Consider the following 20367-nt stretch of genomic DNA (forward strand, 5'->3'; position numbering starts at 1 on the left):
GGGAATTGATCAGAAGACTTGTAAAAAGCAAGTCACCCACATCTGGTTCTATGTTAAGTTCTGTTTCTGTGTCTATATACCTCAATTAGAAGAAATACAGAAAAGAGCTATGTATATTAATATAGAGATCTGTTTCAAAACTATAAGGTTAAAGGGAAACAGGGAAACACATAAAGAACATTAATAAGGGCAAATGAACAAGAACCTGATTACAATCCTATTTTGAAGAAACCAGATATCAAACAGAACCAAGAAGGTATTTGGTAATAAATTCACAATACCCTGTGGGTAAAAATTCACAAGCCCTGTGGGATTAACTGCTCTGGGAACACAGAGTTGGTGGTGTTTTATCACCTTGTTTGAGCCCTTTCACTCAACGCATGCCTTTAAGGTTTACATTCAGTAAATGCCTAGAAGTGCTAATTCAGTATAAGCAAGTAAATATTAGCCAACCAATAAAGTACATATACATACGTAATTCTAAAAAAAAAATGCAGAGCAGGCTGCTTATGTAAAACAAAGTTATGTATTTCACATAAAATACTCTTCCAAAAATTTCAATCCCCATTCAAAGACAGATAAACAGCACATTTATTTATTTAAGTTACAATGAGCAAGGTAAGTACACCTTACAACCAGAAAAAGCAATATGGGGTGCTCAGCAATTGAAAAGCAGTAGTTATTGTTTTGATATTTTTTTCATGATGCCATGTTCTGTTGCTTTCACATTAGTAAAGTGTTAGAACAAGTATTCCTGATTTTGGGTTTCTCTTACACTTGTTATTAAGACTCAATGTACTGCTGGTCAACAGAATTTTTTAAAAAAGAATATTTTGTACACAAAAGTCTACATTTAAGTTTCCTCCAAAGGTCTGAAATGTAGAATTCACAGTAGATTTTGACATTCAAATGCAGTCATGACTACCATTAAGACAGAAGGAAAAAACCTGAAAGTTTGTGTTCAAATTTAACAAAAGTATTAGCACACTGATTCTCAAAGCTGGATAGTTTCAACATTTAAGATCCACTAATTTCAGCATGTTGCAGGCATTCTTTGCCTACCTATAAATCTGCTTAAGTTTCTCAAAATACATTTCTTTCCAATTAGAGCAAGTAGCTGACAGTGAGACGCAGTGCATAAAAACCTTAAGGATGGCTTGTTTATTGCCCACTGAAGTGTGGCTCAATCACTACAATCTTAAGTAGAAACTTTTGACAACTGGCTTTTATGTGTCTGAATCATGTGTTACCTCTATGGAATAGAGTCTGGTACTTGAGTTAAATTCTACACTCTATGGATGCAATCTTTCCAGTGCTGCCCTTTCCTAAGCAGTTCCTTTTGACCTCTGAAAAGTTAATACTGGAGGTCACAGAAGTGCAGTAAGGAGTGGGAACATGCTGCATCCACCATTATATGTTGTGTCAGAGGACATAACAATATTTTAATGGTGCATTATCCCCATCTCCTTTGTTAACCTAGTTTCCCCAGAACTTTTCTCCTCCAACTGGGGCAAGTCAAGGCCTAACTTAGCAGCTAAAATACATTCTAGTTTCCCTTGTGAGAAAGGCACAGCTCTTACAAAAGGACTTTAAAATAAACAAAGATCATTCCCTGGGTGTCTTCAGCCATGGCTCAGTACACAAAGGAGCTACTGTTAAGGATGGTCTTTCACTTTTCCACTTGGCAGTACTTTCAAACTATTTATTTGAACTAAGTTTCTTTAGCATTCTTATTCATCGTTTCACTCCCTTGGCAAAAAGAAAAGTATCTAGTAACTTTAGGAAGAGAAAAGGTTAAAAAGACAGAAAAAAGGAGGAATGAACTGTAAAGACAGCGGCTTTTAAGAAGTCAGTTTGTAGATCTTCACGTGTGAACATTATTTTCTTGCTTTTTTGGCCCCCAGAAAGTTGTTTACAAGGATCATCAGTGGTTTGAATACAAGTCCAATTAGTGATTTTTTAAAAATTAAATAAGCAAGTAAAAATATAGGACAAATTTTGCTACTAAGTCCTTTAGCCCTAGATAAGGTCTCCTAGTCTGACCTACTGCAAACCTTCCATTGTATCAATGAGAAAATGGAAAATTGCAAGATATTTACTAAATCTCCACCCAAATGAACCCACCAAAATTAAAGCAATATTTGTAAGTTCTTCATATTGTAAAGGGACCGAGTCCTGTAAAAACCATTGGTGCATATTTATTTTAATAAAAAGGGCCGATTTATTTTTACAAATGAATTTCAAAACAAAAGAAAACTTGTATGCTACCTATTCATATTGTTCCAAATGCCAACAGCCTTCATGCTGTAAGGATACTAGATCAGAAAAATAAACAGCTCCACTCACAGTTCACCAAGACAGCACTAAGCTACTGTGTTTAGACAAAAACCAAAAGGACTAAGGTTCTGATGTATTTTGATTTAATCCATTTTGCCTGAGATAACAAAAGTATTTCAAGCAAGTTCCATCACATTGTCCTGCATTAAACAATCCTCTATTAAATTTTGAACAGAAGTTATTCATCAAGTTTCTCAATTTTTAAAAATTTAACAGTTGTTTCAAAACCATTAAGTAGTAAATGTTTAAGAAACTAATTAGGGCAGAGGCCATAACTTCATTAGAACACCACTGCTCATGGTTTTTACAAAGCATTAGTGTCACCTATTTGGCTATTAGTAGTAGCAATTTTATCTACAATATTTAACAGGGTAAATTGCAGGCAAAAATTTAGTACAGTTTCAATAGAAACACCCTTTTCCTGAAAATACAGCAGTATTTGATGGACTAATTTTTTTCTTCTGCATCATTTATAAGGAAGCTTCCCATCTATGAACAGGAACAAAAAGTATCTACAAACCTTGTAAACAGATCTGTATCATTTATAAACATAAATAATCCAAATTATTAACAGCCAACAACAGAAATTAAAGTTATCAATTCAGTGATCCAGGGCTCCCTCGCCCTTCCCAGCCCTCCCTTCAAAAAGGAAGGAGAAACTAAAGCTCTGCTTAATCCACTCACAAGGGCCATTCTTAAGTACAGCTGATGATCCACAGGTCACTTATGCCAAGTTACTGTTTATCTGTCAGAGTTCATTATTACTCCCCCCCTCCCCAAAGCACCCTCAAGTCTGGCAGAAAGCTCTTTTTTAAAAAAATAAATCTACATTCATACAAGTGTGTATCTTCTTGTTGAAGTCCAAGACAAGAATACCTTCTTGCCCATCAAAATGAGTAGAAGACCCAAGTTTCAATTTGTTTCTTTACAATGCAGCGAATGTGTTAAACATTCAGCTTACAATCAGAGTGATGTTTCCAAACTATGTAATGGGCTCCCTGGGGATGAAGAGGTAGCAGACTTGTTCAAGTCTGTTGTAAGATGAATTCCACTGTCAACTGCATTGTTATTTTTGTTGGGAGAGGGTGGAAGAGGAGTTGAGTTGCGTTTTGTTGGTGCATCATCTTCAGCATCAGTATCATCAATAAGGGGAATATGAGTCTCAGAATCTTCTATTCTAAACTCTGGATGCGTCATAAAGTTGTGGATTGAACTTCTTGACTCCGGCTTTTCTAAACCTTCATATAAAGAACTACGAAACGCGTTCACCACTCGGATCTGTAAATATGAAAATACACCAAGGTTAGTATACAGCAGGCTTACAATCGGTGGAACATGGTTTTATGAGTTTGAATCCACAAACAGCTAGACATGAGTGAACTTGAATTTGTATGTAATGCAGTGGAACTTGAAATAAACTGTAAATAAAATGAAGAGCATTTCAGTACAGCCCTATCATGCTACAGTAGGAATAAAAATGACATGCACTGAAAAAATTGAGAGTTCTACAAATTTAATATTACACTTAAATTAACACATCGTTTTCTATTTAAAAAGCCAATCTGAAAAAGCATTGCTTGATTTAATGAACTTGAAAAAAAATGTTAGTTTTGCAAAGAGGTGTGTTTACAGGGCTTTTTTCCCCCTTTGTAGCAGGAACTCCTTAGCATTTTAGACCACACACCACTGATGTAGCCAATTCTTCTGGAGCTTACAGTAGGCCCTGTAATAACAGCCCTGTACGCTATTAGAGGATTGGCTACATCAGGAATATGTGGCCTAATATGCAAAGGAGTTCCTGCTGAAAAAAAGCCCTGTGTGTTTATAATTTTATAATTCTTGAGTAGATTGTTTATTTTTCCCTAATGCTGTGAATTAAGATGCTTCCAACTATAAAAAGCAAAGCAAACAGTATCAAAAGGTTTCATTTTTCTCCATTACCATGCAAAACAACTCTATAGCTATAAATATTTGAGTATACACCACAGAGAAAATAATTTCATAGTAAGGTATGTCACAAGTTCCACCAAGGATGTGTGGCATCAAGAAGAAATACAAAATATTTTATCTGTAAGATACAGATGTTTGCTGTCCTCTACTTGCACATTGTGAGGTGAAACATTTCAGTCACATGCACATGTACTAAAATGAAACAAAATAGAAACATATATGAAAGAGTTATGGAAACAGCAGATTCTCATACTGATGGAAACCTTTATAAGCTCAAACAATGGTGAAATTAATTTCCACAGAATCGAAAGAACACAACATAGCAAGTATTGAGATTCTGTATACTTGTTACACAGCAGTCAATCATTTGTTTTCTTGGGCCAAGAGAACCAACCCAGTTTATCTAAAGAGTTGAAAATCTGTATATTTCACTATGTTGAATGAAACTGCCACCAATGTTAATACAGTACATCTAGCCCAACCCCTCCTTTACCACAGATGCCATGTAAGACCAATCGTCCGGTGACAGACAGGGAAGGTGGAGTGATCACATCATTGTAAAGCTATTCCAGGATTGATTCAGTTACTCCCACCTAATTCTTCTTTCCCACTACATGGTCAGAGGAACTAAAAACACACTATGTTCTGTAGTATCCGAGTTCATTGTTTTAAAATTCTATTCTTTCTCCTCACTCAACTCTCATTTCATCAGTTCATTTGATGGCTGAAATTTGATGGTTTGACGGTTGAAATTTGATGGCTGAAATTTGAGGTGCTTTTAATATGGACTTGCAGCATTTAATGAAGGTTGAGAACTTCTTTGCAGACGCAGCTTGAAAATCAGTACGTATAAATAATAGCAATATTGTATATTGTAATTTGCTTCTGGAAATTTCATCAGGATTAGGAGGTTTTATTCAAAGCAGTTGTCTCACTTTTCTCATCCAGAAGCACAATTTCATGGGAGGGTGGGTTCCCACAAAATTATTTCATTAATGTTCCGCTTTACTCCTCAGAAAAGAGCCTTCCCTTAGCACAAGGCTCTTGTTTCAGAGGATGGTTTCTTTCTATGGAAAAAAACCCACTTCCACTAGTGGAATCTGATGTGCAGTTTCAGTTCTATAGTATCAGAGGAAAGCAGGGGGCCTGCATTTTTTTGTGGGGGGGGGGTGGAATCTCATTTTCCCCTCTCCAACTATTTCCTCTTTGTCTTCTCTGAAAGTCCACACAGCCTTCCCTCATTTTCCTCTTCCTTCACATCTACCAGTCAACCTACCCTTACTGCTGCCTCCCTGTATTCAGGTTTCCTTCCCCCTGGTAGCCTCTATCCAGGAAAACCATGGCTCATTTATGTGGAGCCAGCTGCTAGGCTGGTCTTGCGTGTGTGATGCTGGCCATCAGTCTAGTTGTGTGATGAGGAACCCGCAGGGGATCTCATTTCCCCCTTCCCCAGGATTTCCTTTTTCTCTGGAAGTCCCCATAGCCTACCTCCTATTTCTGTTTCCTTCTTTCCTTCCCATCCACCAAACCAACCTACATTTATCTTCCCCCTATTCGGCTTCCTCTCCCCTCCCTTCCTCTGGTAGGAAAACCAGGGCTTTTTTTTTAGCAGGAACGCACAGGAATGCAGTTCCAGCTGGCTTGGTGTCAGAGGGCGTGGACTAATACGCAAATGAGTCCCTTCTGGGCTTTTTCTGCAAAAAAGCTCTGCATGAAACAATGGTGATGTCAGGGAGTGTGGCCTAATATGCAAATGAAAAAAAGCCCTGGGGAAAACTGACTAAGTTGTGTGATGTTGGTTGCTAGACCCAGCTGTGTGATGGGGAACCCACAAAGACTTGCAGGGGGCACTTCACTTTCTCCTAAATACTCCTTCCCTATGCTATTTACTCTCTCTTTTCTGCTGGCAGTTCTCATGTCCTCCTCTTTTCCCTGCTTCATTTTCACCCACTAACCAACCTACCTTCTACCTGCCCCCTATATTTATTTTACTTCATTTATACTCTGCCTTTCTACACAATGGGGACTCAAAGTTGCTTAATCATTCTCATGTCCTTCATTTTATCCTCACAACAATACTGTGAAGTAGGTTAAGCTGAGAATGTGTCACTGGGCCAAGGTCGCTCAGTGGATTTACAGCATGCAGTGGTGATTAGAACCTTGGTGTCTCAGATCCTAATCTGAAATTCTTAACCATTATGCTATACTGGCTTTCATGAGGTAGCTGCTGTTGAACAGTAGCAACCAGCTAGGCCTGAATGAGTCATGCAGGTTGCATGGTATCAATTCACCCAGTGGTTGGAGCCAGGCCTGGTCTTGATGAGTCTTCCCTTAAAGGCCAGAACAGGCCTAAAAGGAGACCTGCCCATTCCCCTTTGCCTTTTACTGACAGATACCAAGTCTTGAAGGCTGGCAGCACTGTGGTATGTTTCTGGTATGTTTGAAATTGGCCTAGTGATGGCCACTGAGGGCATTCATTTCTTAAAGCTACATGGTCTGCAATTATTTTGTGGGTGATTACCTGGATAGATTTAGATTTTTATGCAAACCTTGAGCGTTTTTCAGGTTTGTGAAAAGATCTCTCTTGTCTGTTCATGGCTCCAATCTCCAGATTTAAATACCCACAGATTTGGCAATGTTGAGGCTTTTAAAATTCTGTTCTCTCCCCTCACCCAACTCTCAATATTGCAGCCTGATCACCACCAAATGCAGTTTAACTGCAATATTTCTTGGAAGAGCTTTGCTAAACTGACAATTCATGGTATAGAAACAGTATTAATATTTGTACTTGCATGTCTGTTACACGTAAATTTGACAATGAAACAGCCTTTAATTATTAATTGACCATGGTAACATATAAGAAAAATGTTCAAGACAAAAAGACATATAGAGTTCTGAACACACTGATTCTACTGGAAACACAAAACATTTGCTACAGCATAGATGACCTCTGTTCAAGTGCAAGATCTGGGGAAAAAACTACAGATTACTCCTCTAAGAATGACAGCCTTCTGCTTACAGAAAGGCATCTTTGAGCCCAACCTGATGTATCAAAGAGGTGCCTTGCAACAATATTATCCCATAGTAAGCAACAGAAAAACATCTGCTTACACTTCTCTATTGTAAGAGACTATGGCTGAAATCCTAAGAACACTTTCCTGAGAGTAAGTCCTCTTGAATAAGGACATGTCGAAGTAGACTTGCTTAAGATTGCTGCCTACAATGCCTATAATACATAAATCTTACGTGATCTAGGGAAACAAGACTGGTTTATAGGTGACTTGTCAAGTGGTATTTTTGAAGCTTATGTGTATACTTAGTATTGTACCGTGCTTAGATTAAATACTGTACTTGTTTTAGATAATCTAGATACTTTTGCTGTTGACCACCTTGTGTCCTAACTTAGTCAACAGAAATCTCAGCATATAAAAATTTCAAACATACCAGAATTAACAGGTATTGTCCCCCCAAATCCTATGATAGTGCCAAGTGGCAAGCAAATATTGGCAGGCTATTTTTAAAATGTTAAGCAAAAGACTGAAATACAGTTCCATGTAATCCTATACTGGCTCTGTAAGGGCATATAAAGAGGAGTGTGAAGAGAGAACAGATTCTCAAAGTCTATTTATTAAGAACTGGCAGCCATTTATTTTCTACTGGAATAAAATTAAACCTGAAAATTTATATTTAGAAATAATGTGCCTTCCCCATTCAGGAAAAAAACTTAAAAGTTTTAGGGTTTAAGGTTAATTTAAAGGATTCTAAAGTAATTGTGCCCTTTCTCCACAAATATTTGTAATCTTAATTTATGCATTTTCAATTAAGCATTCTGATTCCAATCACTACAGGGGATTAACACAGAAAGATCTCTTGTGGAAAAATAAACTAGAAGAAAAGTTACTTAAATTAACCAAGAGAAGTTCAAGTACTATTGGCAAAAGGACTTAAGAAATGTCCAACTAACAAACTTTGGAGTTAAAAGCACCATAGAGTTTTAGAAAGTTAACAGAGTTCTACAAGCTTGCATCAAGCCTGAAACAAAAGCAAACTTATCTCTGCAACAAAAGAATGCAGAGTCAAGATTTCAAGCCAAATGCCTATTTTGTAAGTTGCAAATATTGCATAAGTTATATTTTAAGTTCTATTCCCAATCAGTAAGCATCTTAAAGTCACCTCCTTATGTTGGGGCAATTTGTAATTTCTCAAATTATATTGTATAGCTTCTTGCAAACAGTTACAGTTGAAGGCATATACTCAAATATTTATCACAGTTATTTCTAATTCCACTTGTTTTTTCTCTTTTTCTTAACATTTCCTCTGCGCAAGAACAAAGGCACAATATACGCAGGCTCACAGCATTCATTGTAAATCTTTGCTGCAACTGTTCCACCTGTGTTGTAGCCCTCAAAGAAAAAAAAGGAATGGGTTTGAGGACTTCCATTTTGTGAGAAATAATGAGAAGCTTTAACGATGAATTTAAAGACTAGAGGAGAAAATGAGAAACGTTAGGTGTGCGGATCAGGAAATGTTAAATTCATGCACTTAGGAACACACACTCACACCCCACAGTAGTAGAAGCAGTAGTAGTAGAGGAAAACACTACATGTGTAGGGGTAGAAATATTTGTTACATCATGATGCTGGCTGGCGATGGAAGGTTGCCGCCTTAGAGCCCCCTGAATGGAAGTTCCACTCTGGAAAGCATTCACTACATCCATCTGCAAGGAATCAGAGATTGTGACAGCTTGCTCAGCAAGAGAGAGAGAGAACAAGAGAAAGGACCATCCCATCTATAACACATAAAAAGTAAAGAAAAAAGGCACTTTTATAGAGCAGATAAAGAAGCAAAAGAGGCATTCAGCGATGAAGTGAAGAAGGCGCTTGAGGCATAAGAATAATCCATTTCCCCATGTAGGGAACATTCATACAGTTTTACAACTACTTCCCCACCCCTCACCCCATACTGGAACTGAGAGCAATGGGAAGATTCATAACCCCCTCAACCCTCACTGTCTCCTACCTTTTCCAAGACCATACCTGAGTTTGTATCCTGTTTAGGCCCCTAAACCACAAAATTTGACCACGTCGGAGTTCTCTTTCAGCATGATCAATCTCCTCGACATCTTCAGCTAGTTCTTCTTCTGGAATCTCCTCCTTCTGTGTTCCATGGCCAGCTTCTTTTAGAAATTTTAAATGGCTGGTTGGAATTGTTGATATCAACTATGGGCAAATGGGGGGGGGGGGGAAGGCAGTTTTATTTAAAAGCTGAAACTTCACACAATTTGGATTTAGGTATTCTGTCAAATACAATTCCCAAAAAATGACTATAGATTTATCCCCAAAACTTTACTAGGAAATTGTAAGGCCATAGGAAACCAGCCTGCATTGCAAAAAACATTAGTAGATGCAATAAATGCATACTACTAGTATTTGGCAACAGTAGGGAAGACTGCCAATAAAGGCTGCCTTTCCCAGAGTTGTTTGAAAATTCTAAATGGAAGTAATGAAGCATGGAATAATTTGCTTACAATAGAAAATTTACAGTTTATAACAAAATACTTGTACAGAACACTTGCATTGTGCAATTCACTTGCTGAAAATGCAGATATTGCTGCTTACCTGGCCCCAAAGTAGTGTTCCCATTCCTAGAAAAATTGACCATAGCCATTGTTCTACTGTAAGTTCTGAGCAACTGAAAGGCTTTCCACCAAACTGCACTATAACTATCTGTTAAAAGAAATGAAAACAGGTTTGTTGGCTACCAAACATTACACAGTTTAGGAGCTCACTTCCAGATTAGCAAATGCAGCTGCTTACATTTATTCAGACCTGCAATAACTACGAATGCAATTGCTCCCTATTTTTAAATTTCAAGTTGCCATTGTATGAAGCTGTTTACAGAATCAAAGTTTGTTTACTCTAGAAGTATTGCTAGTGTGTTGCAAAAATAAGCATCTGAAAGAGTACTTCCTAATTAATCACATGACATGCCTACTTCAATTTTGCTTAACTATCAGTTAAAGCTAAAAGTATTAGTCAATATCCCCCTTCCAAAAGTTATCAGTATCAGGTCAAAACACATTTAATCTGGCATTCAAATATAATTTCTACTCAAATTGTGTAATTTGAAGTGAAACTAATGTACACTAATTTCAACAAGCATTGTAGTAATTAATTACTTGGAGGTTCTGAAGTCCAGTCTTGTACCTTAAAATCCACAGAGGGCAAAGTGTAATTAAGAAAGGAGCACTTATTTGGTACGACCGGCCAATAAAAGGAAGTATTTTTTTTAGACACGAAATAAGAAAGTCCTTATATAAAAGTTGGTTTGAGGTTAAAAATCAGATATATAAATATACTCCCAAATGGCTTTCCCCGGTCGAAGCATCGGTTCAACCAAATCTTTTTAACTGGGAAGAAGATTACACTTACGAAAGCCTACTTGATGCCAAACAGGAATTGAATATCGAGGCAATTTCTAAAATGGATTGGTGGCTGAGAACACAAGTTAAGTCTAGGTACATGTTAGATAAGGGGTTAGGTTTTCCAAAAAAATTGAATGAATTCGATTGTATTATATTGGAATCTGATAAAAAAATGATTTCTAGATGCTATACTTGGTTATTGGAAATGAAGATGGAAGAGGAAAATGTAAAGGAAAGTAGGATTAAATGGTTACAAGAATTTGGCTATACTATTGACTTAGATAATTGGGGAAAAATTTGGAAAGAAAATCTTAAATTGTCTAAATCCTCTTTACTAAAAGAAAATTTGTATAAAATGGTTTACCGCTGGTACTATACCCCCAAAAGGCTCTCTAAAGCTTTTCCAAATAGTTAGGACAAATGTTGGAAGTGCACGAAAGTAAAGGGTTCGTTATATCACTTGTGGTGGAAATGTGACTTTGCGAAAAAATATTGGGTACAGATATCTCTCTGGTGCCAAAAGATGTTAAAAACGAGAATTCCTCATGTACCAGAACTATATTTACTAAATATTTGTCAAATCACATTACCAAAAAAAATGAAAAGGCTGTTACTGCATATTATTACTATAGCGAGGATATTGTATGCTAAATACTGGAAAAAGCCACAAACGGCAAGCAAAAACGAATTTTTGTCTAAATTAATGGAAGCAGCAGAAATGGGTATGTTAACGTGTAGACTGAAAGGAGGAAATGTGGAAGAATGTAAAGAGACCTGGAATCCGATGTATTTATGGGCTAAACAATTAGGGTATGAAATGATATGAAAAAATGATAGCTATAGTTTTCTTTTTCTTAGCTCAATCGCTTCATTAAATGTTTTATGTTAGTTAGTGATATTGATGTGTAAAGTGTGTATATTTTATTGTGTATGTTGTCCCAATATGTAAATTGTTTTGTATGTAATAAAATTTGCTTCGCACAAAAAAAAAGAAAAAAAGAAAGAAAGGAGCTAATGTTGGACTTGTAAATGCATTAGAATAATGGCAGTCCTGATTGGCAGAAAGGCAGTATACACTAGTAACAACCTTATGTTTCAGTTAGTTGGATTTCTAAGAATGACATAAAATTATATACTACGTATTATGTCCTGCCCAGTGATACCTATTCTGACACACAGAAAGTACCAATTACTCAATATATTTGTCATCAGTAATTGTCTACCCACCTGTACAATGAATGTGCCAAGAACTATAGTACAGAAGATAGCATTATTGAAAATTCCTTCAAATACATTTCTTTCACCATGAATTTTTCGGGCATTTATTTCATTAAAGAGTTGCATCATCACAAATGTATTAAATACAAGAGTATAGTGCTCTGAAGGAGGAGCATGCAGTGGTGCATTTCTTCCACTGTCAATGTCAAAGATTTTTTCGCCTGTGGAGAGAGTGATATATTCTAAATATCCAGGGCTAATTCAGAGATAAAACATTCCCATAAAAAATGGGATACTAGAGACCTGCAATAGCAGTTTTCAAGGGCTAGGCACAAGAGCTTATTACTCAAACATACAACCATTTTTTTAGAATTCTTACCTGCAAACAGAAGTGTGAAAACAACCACAAGCTGGTAGAAAGCATGGCCCAGAATATTCTTCATCATTGTGCGTGAAATGAGAGGTTTATTTCTACCATATGGTTTTCGAAGCAAGAGAGATTCTGTGGGTGGTTCCGTTGCCAAAGCAAGAGAGGCCAGGGTGTCCATGATAAGGTTTACCCATAACATCTGAACAGCTTTTAAGGGAGAATCCTATAAAAACAATGTTTCCTAACATATCACAAATATTCTAGAAGTCAACAATTTTTTGAACTAGAAATACTCTACTGAAATATAGCAATGTTCCTGCAAAGAGATAAGAGGCTCTAAGAACGATTCTATATGTAACAGAATTTACAGCTGAAAATTAGCACATAAATACCTACTTGTGTAATACATGCTCCTGTGAAAGCAACAATTACGGCTACTACATTGACAGTAAGCTGGAACTGAAGGAACTTGGAAATACTATCATATACATTTCGTCCCCACATAACTGCTTTAACAATGCTTGAGAAGTTGTCATCTGTAAGAATGATATCAGAAGCTTCTTTAGCAACATCTGTTCCAGCAATACCCTGAAAGGAATGACCAAAAAACAAAACATAAGCAGCAGTGGGTGTTATCATATTTTAAGCAGATACACAGTATTTAAGCGCTTACCACCAGGTGGTTCTATAACACTGTGCTTTAATATACTTTAAAGACTGGGTAGTGAAAAAACTATCAAAACAGCATCAAATTTATGCAACCTCAAAATGATAACATCTGTCATTCCTTCAGCTTAAAAGTAACTGGTAATGTCAACAGTTTAAAGCACAGGTTGATCACAGCAATTAATTTTGTTGTACTGCTTTCATCCAAACCAGCTACTTGATTTGTTGAAATGAACAGCAGCAAACTTAATGAAGAATGCTGTGTAACAGCAGTAGTGGAAACTGGAGATTTAAATATGCATTTGCCTTCAGCATCTCACACATTTTATGCTTAGGTGGGATTTTCTAAACATCTTTGCTCTTGCTAGCATGTTTTAAAAAGTTAACCTACAAAACCACTAGATGGCAGAATAGTACTTGAGTTTTTCATGCCATTAAAGCAACTCAATTTAATTTTAGCACACAAAGGCAATATATTTTCTCATAAGAGTAACAGTTAGCTACTGGTACCAAATGGTTAATTCTATACAAGTTAGCATCAACTAAGCATTGGACTATGACTTCAAATGTTACATGAGAACAGTATGGGAGGTATCTACAGTTTGGCTTCCCACAAACATAACTAGACTGGTTGGTTCTGCTTTTGGAAAAAACATTTTTACCTAGTCAGCATCAAAAAGAAAAAAAATACATAAAGTGTGCAAGGTTCAGTGTTATTAATGTAAGCTATCTACCTGACACCAAGTTCTACAAAGATAAAGTAGTCTACACTGATCTTAGTTATGGTGTCACAATTCCATTGCAACAAGGAACAGGAACAACAAATGAAAACCGATCTCAAAATTAGATGCTCAGTAGTTGTATCAGTTTAGCAGAAACCGCATTAACATCTCACAACCCACCACACTTCTTAGTTAAATAATTAGGGGTAAGCTTTGCACAATCTTCTCTGCCACAAGAAACAGCAACACAGTTCTCTGCATGTCACTCCAAGCAGTCCTCCACCCTTGAAAAGCAGCATTTTAGTGGTAATCACTGGGTTGCAGTGGGAAGGGGAAAACAGGAAAGTGCCATTCCACTGATGGGAATTGTAGTCTTAATTCAACCCATGGGCATTTGACTTGTCTTCAGCTGCACAGTCCAGGCACCACGACCCTCTGGGAACAGAGTCAACTAAAAGCTAGGCAGGTAGAGCAAGGTGCATTCAATTCTGATCTTGGCAACACTCTTTTATTCAGTCATCAGCATGGTATAAATGCTTCCACTACAACCAAACTTAAGTCTGCTTAAGCTGCTATATTTTTACTAGAGACACTAATGGCAGCAGTCAAACTTACCATAGCAAAGCCAACATCTGCTTTTTTCAGTGCCGGGCCATCATTGGTTCCATCACCAGTCACAGCTACAACTTGCCTCTGTTCTGAAACTGTACTGTCTATTATACCTAAAATAAAAAAAAAATTGGTACTTAATTCAAACATGAAGTTTTTAATGAACTCAATTATGTGCTAATGTAGTATAAACATGCTTTCTTTTATTTATATATAAAAGATATTTAACTTGTCTTGGCAAATCCAAGCTCCCTCACTGGCTGGAACTGGGTGGGACTGTGGAGCATCAATCTTTGGGCTGTCAAACCATCAATCAACTACTCTTTCATCACATTGGTTGACTCTGCTCTCCACCACTACTGCTGGCCTGAAGATAGACAAGGATTGGCCCTCTGGAGAAACTGCTAGGCAGTGGCTGCTGCTATGCAAGTAATCTTGCTTCTCTCATTAAAAAAGCAACCAAGCTTGGTTCTCTCAGTAGAAGCCAGTGGAGGAGGCCCTTTCAAGTCCTATTTTGGTCTTTGAGGGAGAACTCATTGGTTGACTCTGCTCCTCTCTCCTACCTGAGTGGCTGATGCTAGCTAGTTAAGCTGATTCTGCCAGTAAAAGACAACCAACCTTGGCTCTGGCAGTTGCTGTCTCTCCCTACTCCCCCATTGGCTAAGCTGCTTGCCACACTGCTTTGAATAAGACAAAAAGAAAGCCTTCCCATGATTGGTTGAGGGAAAGAGGGAGGGAGGAGGCAAGCCTTTCTTTCAATTGGCTGAAGACTCCTCCCTATCTTCCTCTGGGAAGGAAATACCCAGTGATGGGTAAAAATGGTGTCCTGTCGCAGTAGGCCAGAGAGACAGAGAAAGCGAGCAAGTGAGAGAGATTAAAGTCAGTGTTATCAAAGAGAGAGTGTTGGTCTTAAGATAAAGGCAAAGGTAGTCCCCTGTGCAAGCACCAGTCGTTTTCGACTCTGGGGTGACGTTACTTTCACGACATTTTCACAGCACTTTTTATGGGGTGGTTTGCCATTGCCTTCCCCAGTCATCTATACTTTCCCCGCAGCAAGCTGGGTACTCATTTTACCGATCTCAGAAGGATGGAAGGCTGAGTCAACCTGGAGCTGGCTACCTGAACCAGCTTTCGCTGGGATCAAACTCAGGCCATGAGCAGAAGGCTCCGACTGCAGTATTGAAGCTTTACTACTCTGCGCCACGGGTACCACTAAAGCCCTCTGAGGGAGAACTCATTGGGGCCAGTCCTGACTACAGCTGCCAGTTCCAGGTTGGTGGGAAATCCTGGAGATTCTGTGTTGGAGTTTGAGTAGGGCATAGGAGTTAGGGCTTCACAGCAGGGTCTGCTAGACTCAGGTTCTTGCAGTGAAGCTGACAGGGTAATTTCAGACCGGTCATAAATTTCCAGCCTCACCTACCTCATTAAGGTAGTGGTGAAGATCAAAGGGAAAGAGGAAATTGATGCAAGCTTCTTTGTCCCCCCCCCCCCGCGGAGAAAGACTGCCCTTTTCCTATGTAGAGGCTGCAGGGAGGGGGAGACTATAGAAAACTGAAGTCAGAAGGGCAGATAAAGAAAAGGAGACAGGTTTGCCAACTCCAGTTAAGGAAATTCCTGGAGATTTAAGGGGTGGAGCCTGGAGAGGGTGGTTTGAGGAGGGGTGGGACCTCAAACAGGTACAATGCCATTTCCTCCTGGGAAAACCACTGTTTCCAATCTCCAGGTGAAGGCTGGAGATCACTCAGAATTATAACTACTCTCCAGGTGGCAGAGATCAGCTCCCCTTGAGGCATGGGGGGGGGATGAATGCCTTCACTTGGGTGGGTGGTGGGGACACTCAAACAGCCTCTATCTAAAGCCATATTCCAGCTCTCTTGAACGCCTATATTCCATTTTGATGAGTCTTTTTATAGACATCACTCTTTTTCTAATTTTTTTTTCTTTAGAGCCAAAGTTAATGCAAGAATTGGTATTTTATTTTTAAATTTTTGTTTAGCTATTTATGCCCAACCTTTCTCCCCTGTGCACACCCAAAGCAATTTACAGTGTTCTCCCCTTTATCCTCACAACTACACAGTGAGACAGGTTAGGCTGAGAGTGTATGACTGGCCCAACTTAATCCAGCAAGTTTCAGTGGCAGAGTGGCGATTCAAATCTGACCCTCCCAGGTCCTATTTAATATACTGACCTCTACACTATACTGACTCATATTAATACAAAGATATTTATTTACCTTTTACTAGGGTGTGTTTGTCAGTAGGGGAAGACCTTGCAAGCACACGAAGCTTTGGCCAAATTTTGTCTATTCGCTCCTGTTCTATCTGTAAAGATAATTTAGATTAGTCTCATAACTAAGATTTCAACTGAAGATAGAACATCTATTAGCCAGACTCACCTCTCCTTTTTCATTACGTATTCGTCTATTGAATTCTTTGCCTTCTAGGCATAGGAAATCTTCACCAGGATGCAAAATGCCACATTTTAAAGAAATAGCACGGGCAGTGTTAATATTGTCACCAGTAACCATACGTACAGTTATACCAGCACGCTGGCATTTTCTTATTGCATCTGGTACCTAATTAAGAAAAGGAACAAAAACACTGTTTGCTATTGTAATTCTCAACAGGAAAATATTCAAATACTCTGTTGACAATACTTGGCCCCCCTCCCCAGCACACAAACTATTGAAGTGTATAACTATGTCCTCCTGAAACTGAGCTTCAATTGTACTAGGGCTCTATACATTTCTAGGGGGTAGTGTGTGTCTTCATGTTGTTATGATTATACATATATATTGGTGTGTGTAAACACGTATTTTTGTCTTAAAAATCATGATTCTCTTTCAGGTGACCCCTTGGATTGTTTTGTTAAGGAAGTAGCATTCCTGTGACTTATTCTGGCCATTTTCTTAAATAAGCCCATTACCACAAGCTTATTTGCCTCACATTTGGAAAAGGACAGGTTTCTTACCTGTAACTGGTGATCTTCGAGTGGTCATCTGTGCAATCACACATATGGGTAATCCGCAGGATTGGCCCCGACCTCGGAGAGTTCAAAGCAATCTTGATCGTAGATCTGGCGCGCCTCCCACTTGTCCTGGGAGGAGACAGCTACTGCGCATGCCTGGACAAGGGGGAGGTGCTTAGCCACTCAGTTTCTTCCCGCCGCCGGATAGGTGGAAATAACTGTGCTTACTAGCTTCCAGCAGCGGGGAAGGCTGGGTGGGTCTGTGTGATTGCACAGATGACCACTCGAAGATCACCAGTTACAGGTAAGAAACCTGTCCATCTTCTTCGTGGTCTCTGTGCATTCACACATATGGGTGATTAGCGAGCCATTTCTTCGGAGGTGGGTGCTGGACCTGTAAGAACATGAAGGGTTAGAGCGTAACGTAATGATAGTGGTACTCACAGTGGTTAGTCGAAGATCGATCGTAGCACTGCTTGTCCGAAGGAGGCATCTCGCCGGGCACGGACGTCGAGAGCGTAGTGCGAGGCGAAGGTAGATGTGGAGGACCAGACGGCTGCAGCGCATATGTCCTCTATAGGGATGCCTTTCATGAAGGCAGACGAGGTAGCCACGGCTCTGGTTGAGTGGGCTCGTATATGTTGAGGGATTGGTTGTTTTGCCAGCTGGTAGCAGAGTTCGATGGCAGCAACAATCCATTTGGAGAGTCTCTGAGTAGATATTCTGCTGCCCTTATTATGGGTAGCGTAGGTGACAAAGAGTCTAGGGTCTTTACGGATTTGGCGGGTTCTGTCTATGTAGAAGGCTAGGGCTCTCCGTGCATCCAGGTTGTGGAGTGCCCTTTGTCCCGCGTCCGCGGGGTGCTGGAAGAAGGCTGGTATAGTGGACTGTCTTCCTAGGTGAAAGGTAGAGACGACCTTGGGTAGGAAGGTCGGGTCAGGTCGGAGGACCACCGTACTGTTATGAAATATCGTATACGGTGGGTCTGCTCTGAATGCGCAGATGTCACTGGCCCTCTTGCCTGTGGTGAGGGCCGTAAGTAGTGCCGTCTTCCATGACAGCAGGTGTAGTGGGATGGAGGCCATGGGCTCGAAGGGTGGTTTCATGAGTTGGCTCAGGACTAGGGACAGGCTCCAGGTGGGTAGAACTTGTTTGATTGGTGGGTGTAGGCGAATGATGCCCTTGAGGAAAGCTCTGGTCGCGTGGTGAGAGAATACCGTTGTGCCATCGATGCGGGGGTGGAAGGCAGAGATGGCTGCCAGGTGTACCTTCAGGGAAGAATACGACAGACCCGCTCTGGAGAGCGTTAGGGTGTAAGTTAGTACCTGAGGTATAGTGGCGAGGTTGGGGTCGAAGTTGTGCTGTGAGGCATAGTGTGAGAAGCGTTTCCACTTAAATAGATAGGATTTCCTAGTAGATGGTTTTCTGGAGTTCACTAGGACCTGACGGACCTCCGGAGGGAAGTCTAGAAACTGATTCTCCAGGCTGTTAATTTGAGCGATGCCGGGTTGTGGTGAAGGACCCTGCCGCCCTGTTGAGAGAGGAGATCCCGTGTTTGAGGGAGCTGGATGAAGGTATTGTTGGACAGGAGCAGCAAGGTCGTAAACCAGGGTTGGCGCGGCCACCATGGAGTTATGAGGATGCAGTTTGTGTGGTCTACCTGAATCTTCTGTAGAACTCTGGTGATAAGTGGAATGGGCGGAAAGAGGTAGTGGAGTGTTCCTTTCCAAGTTTGTATGAAGGCATCCCCCCTGGAGAGGTGGGATGGAGGACCTCTCATGTAGAAGCGGGTGCATTGGGCATTTGACGGTGAAGCAAATACATCTATCTTCGGTTGTCCGAAGATGCTGAATATCTGTCTGATGTATCGGCTGTTGATAGACCACTCGTGGTTGTTGGTGGAGTGGCGGCTCAGGGCGTCTGCCTGGGTGTTCTCGGCCCCTGGTAGGTGTACGGCCGTGAGGAAGATGCCCTGGCTTATGCTCCAATGCCACAGGGCTAGGGCTCTCTTGCAGAGTCTGACGGAGGCGGTGCCGCCCTGCCTGTTGATGTAAAAGACTGTGGCGATGTTGTCGGAGGTGATCTGGACGTGCTGGTTCCTTAGCGATGGGAGGAAGGACTGCAAAGCCTTGTGCACTGCGATGAGCTCCAGGCAGTTTATGTGGAGAGAGCGTTCGTAGTCTGTCCACTGGCCCTGCACCGTGAGGTCTTCCAAGTGGGCTCCCCATCCCCAGTTGGAGGCATCTGTGGTTACAATCACCGAGGGCGGTGTCTGCTTGAATGGCATGCCCTTGTAGAGGTGACGTTCCTTGGTCCACCATTTGAGGGATGGTACAATGTGTAGTGGAAGGGTGAGCAGTGTGGATTGATGTTGTGTGTGAGGGCGGAAAGTTCTTACGAACCACATTTGGAGGGGACGCATGTGCAGCTTCGCAAACCGCAGAACTGCTGTGGTTGCTGCCATGAGGCCTAGCATTCTCTGGAAGGTGAGCGCTGTTTGGGAGCGCTGGGCGATGATAGTGTTGGCCATTGACATTATGGCGAGTGCCCTGTCCTGAGGTAGGAAAGCCGTTTGCGAGAGCGTGGAGATGTCTGCTCCTATGAATTGGATCCTCTGGGTAGGGACTAGTTTGGATTTTGAGAGGTTGACTAGGAGGCCTAAGGTGGCCAGGGTGGAGAGGGTGGTCGAGACGTCCAGTTGTAGTTGCTCCCTGGAATGGGCGACGATCAGCCAGTCGTCTATGTACGGGAAGATTGATATCTGCTGCTGGCGTAATGTGGCTGCTACTACTGCCATGCACTTGGTGAAGACCCTTGGTGCTGTGGAGAGACCGAAGGGAAGGGAGCAGAACTGGAAGTGCTGCTTCCCTATGGCGAACCTGAGGAATCTTCTGTGATGATGGTTGATTGTAATGTGGAAGTAGGCGTCCTGGAGGTCTATGGACGCCATCCATGCTCGTTCTGGGATGAGCGGGAGGATTGCCTGAAGCGTGACCATACGGAATTTCTTGTAGGTTATGTGTAGGTTGAGTTTGCGGAGGTCGAGAATGGGTCGGAGTCCTCCGTCCTTTTTTGGCACCAGGAAGTACCGGGAGTAGAAGCCG

The 20367-nt window shown here is 40.5% G+C and overlaps 1 protein-coding gene across 6 annotated transcripts in view; it reads right to left on the reverse strand.

Annotated features, from left to right (window-relative positions):
• Nucleotides 1-573: 573 nt before the first annotated feature.
• Nucleotides 574-20367, reverse strand: part of ATP2B1 (ATPase plasma membrane Ca2+ transporting 1) — a 115971-nt gene continuing 96177 nt past the window's right edge. For 4 of the 6 annotated variants that reach the window (XM_060245164.1, XM_060245167.1, XM_060245166.1 and 1 more), the window contains exons 13-22: nucleotides 16692-16871; nucleotides 16530-16617; nucleotides 14303-14409; nucleotides 12696-12887; nucleotides 12309-12522; nucleotides 11939-12150; nucleotides 9906-10013; nucleotides 9324-9506; nucleotides 8918-9004; nucleotides 574-3615 (exon numbers count right to left, since the gene is read on the reverse strand). In XM_060245164.1, the coding sequence (XP_060101147.1) occupies nucleotides 3301-3615; nucleotides 8918-9004; nucleotides 9324-9506; nucleotides 9906-10013; nucleotides 11939-12150; nucleotides 12309-12522; nucleotides 12696-12887; nucleotides 14303-14409; nucleotides 16530-16617; nucleotides 16692-16871 (1686 nt within the window). In that variant the 3' untranslated portion in view covers nucleotides 574-3300. Of the gene's footprint in view, nucleotides 3616-8849; nucleotides 9005-9323; nucleotides 9507-9905; nucleotides 10014-11938; nucleotides 12151-12308; nucleotides 12523-12695; nucleotides 12888-14302; nucleotides 14410-16529; nucleotides 16618-16691; nucleotides 16872-20367 lie in introns of all 6 variants that reach the window. The other 2 variants (XM_060245169.1, XM_060245168.1) reach the window with 2 other exon arrangements.

The sequence above is a fragment of the Heteronotia binoei genome, chromosome 8 (assembly GCF_032191835.1).
Source record: "Heteronotia binoei isolate CCM8104 ecotype False Entrance Well chromosome 8, APGP_CSIRO_Hbin_v1, whole genome shotgun sequence".
NCBI classification, from domain to species: domain Eukaryota; kingdom Metazoa; phylum Chordata; class Lepidosauria; order Squamata; family Gekkonidae; genus Heteronotia; species Heteronotia binoei.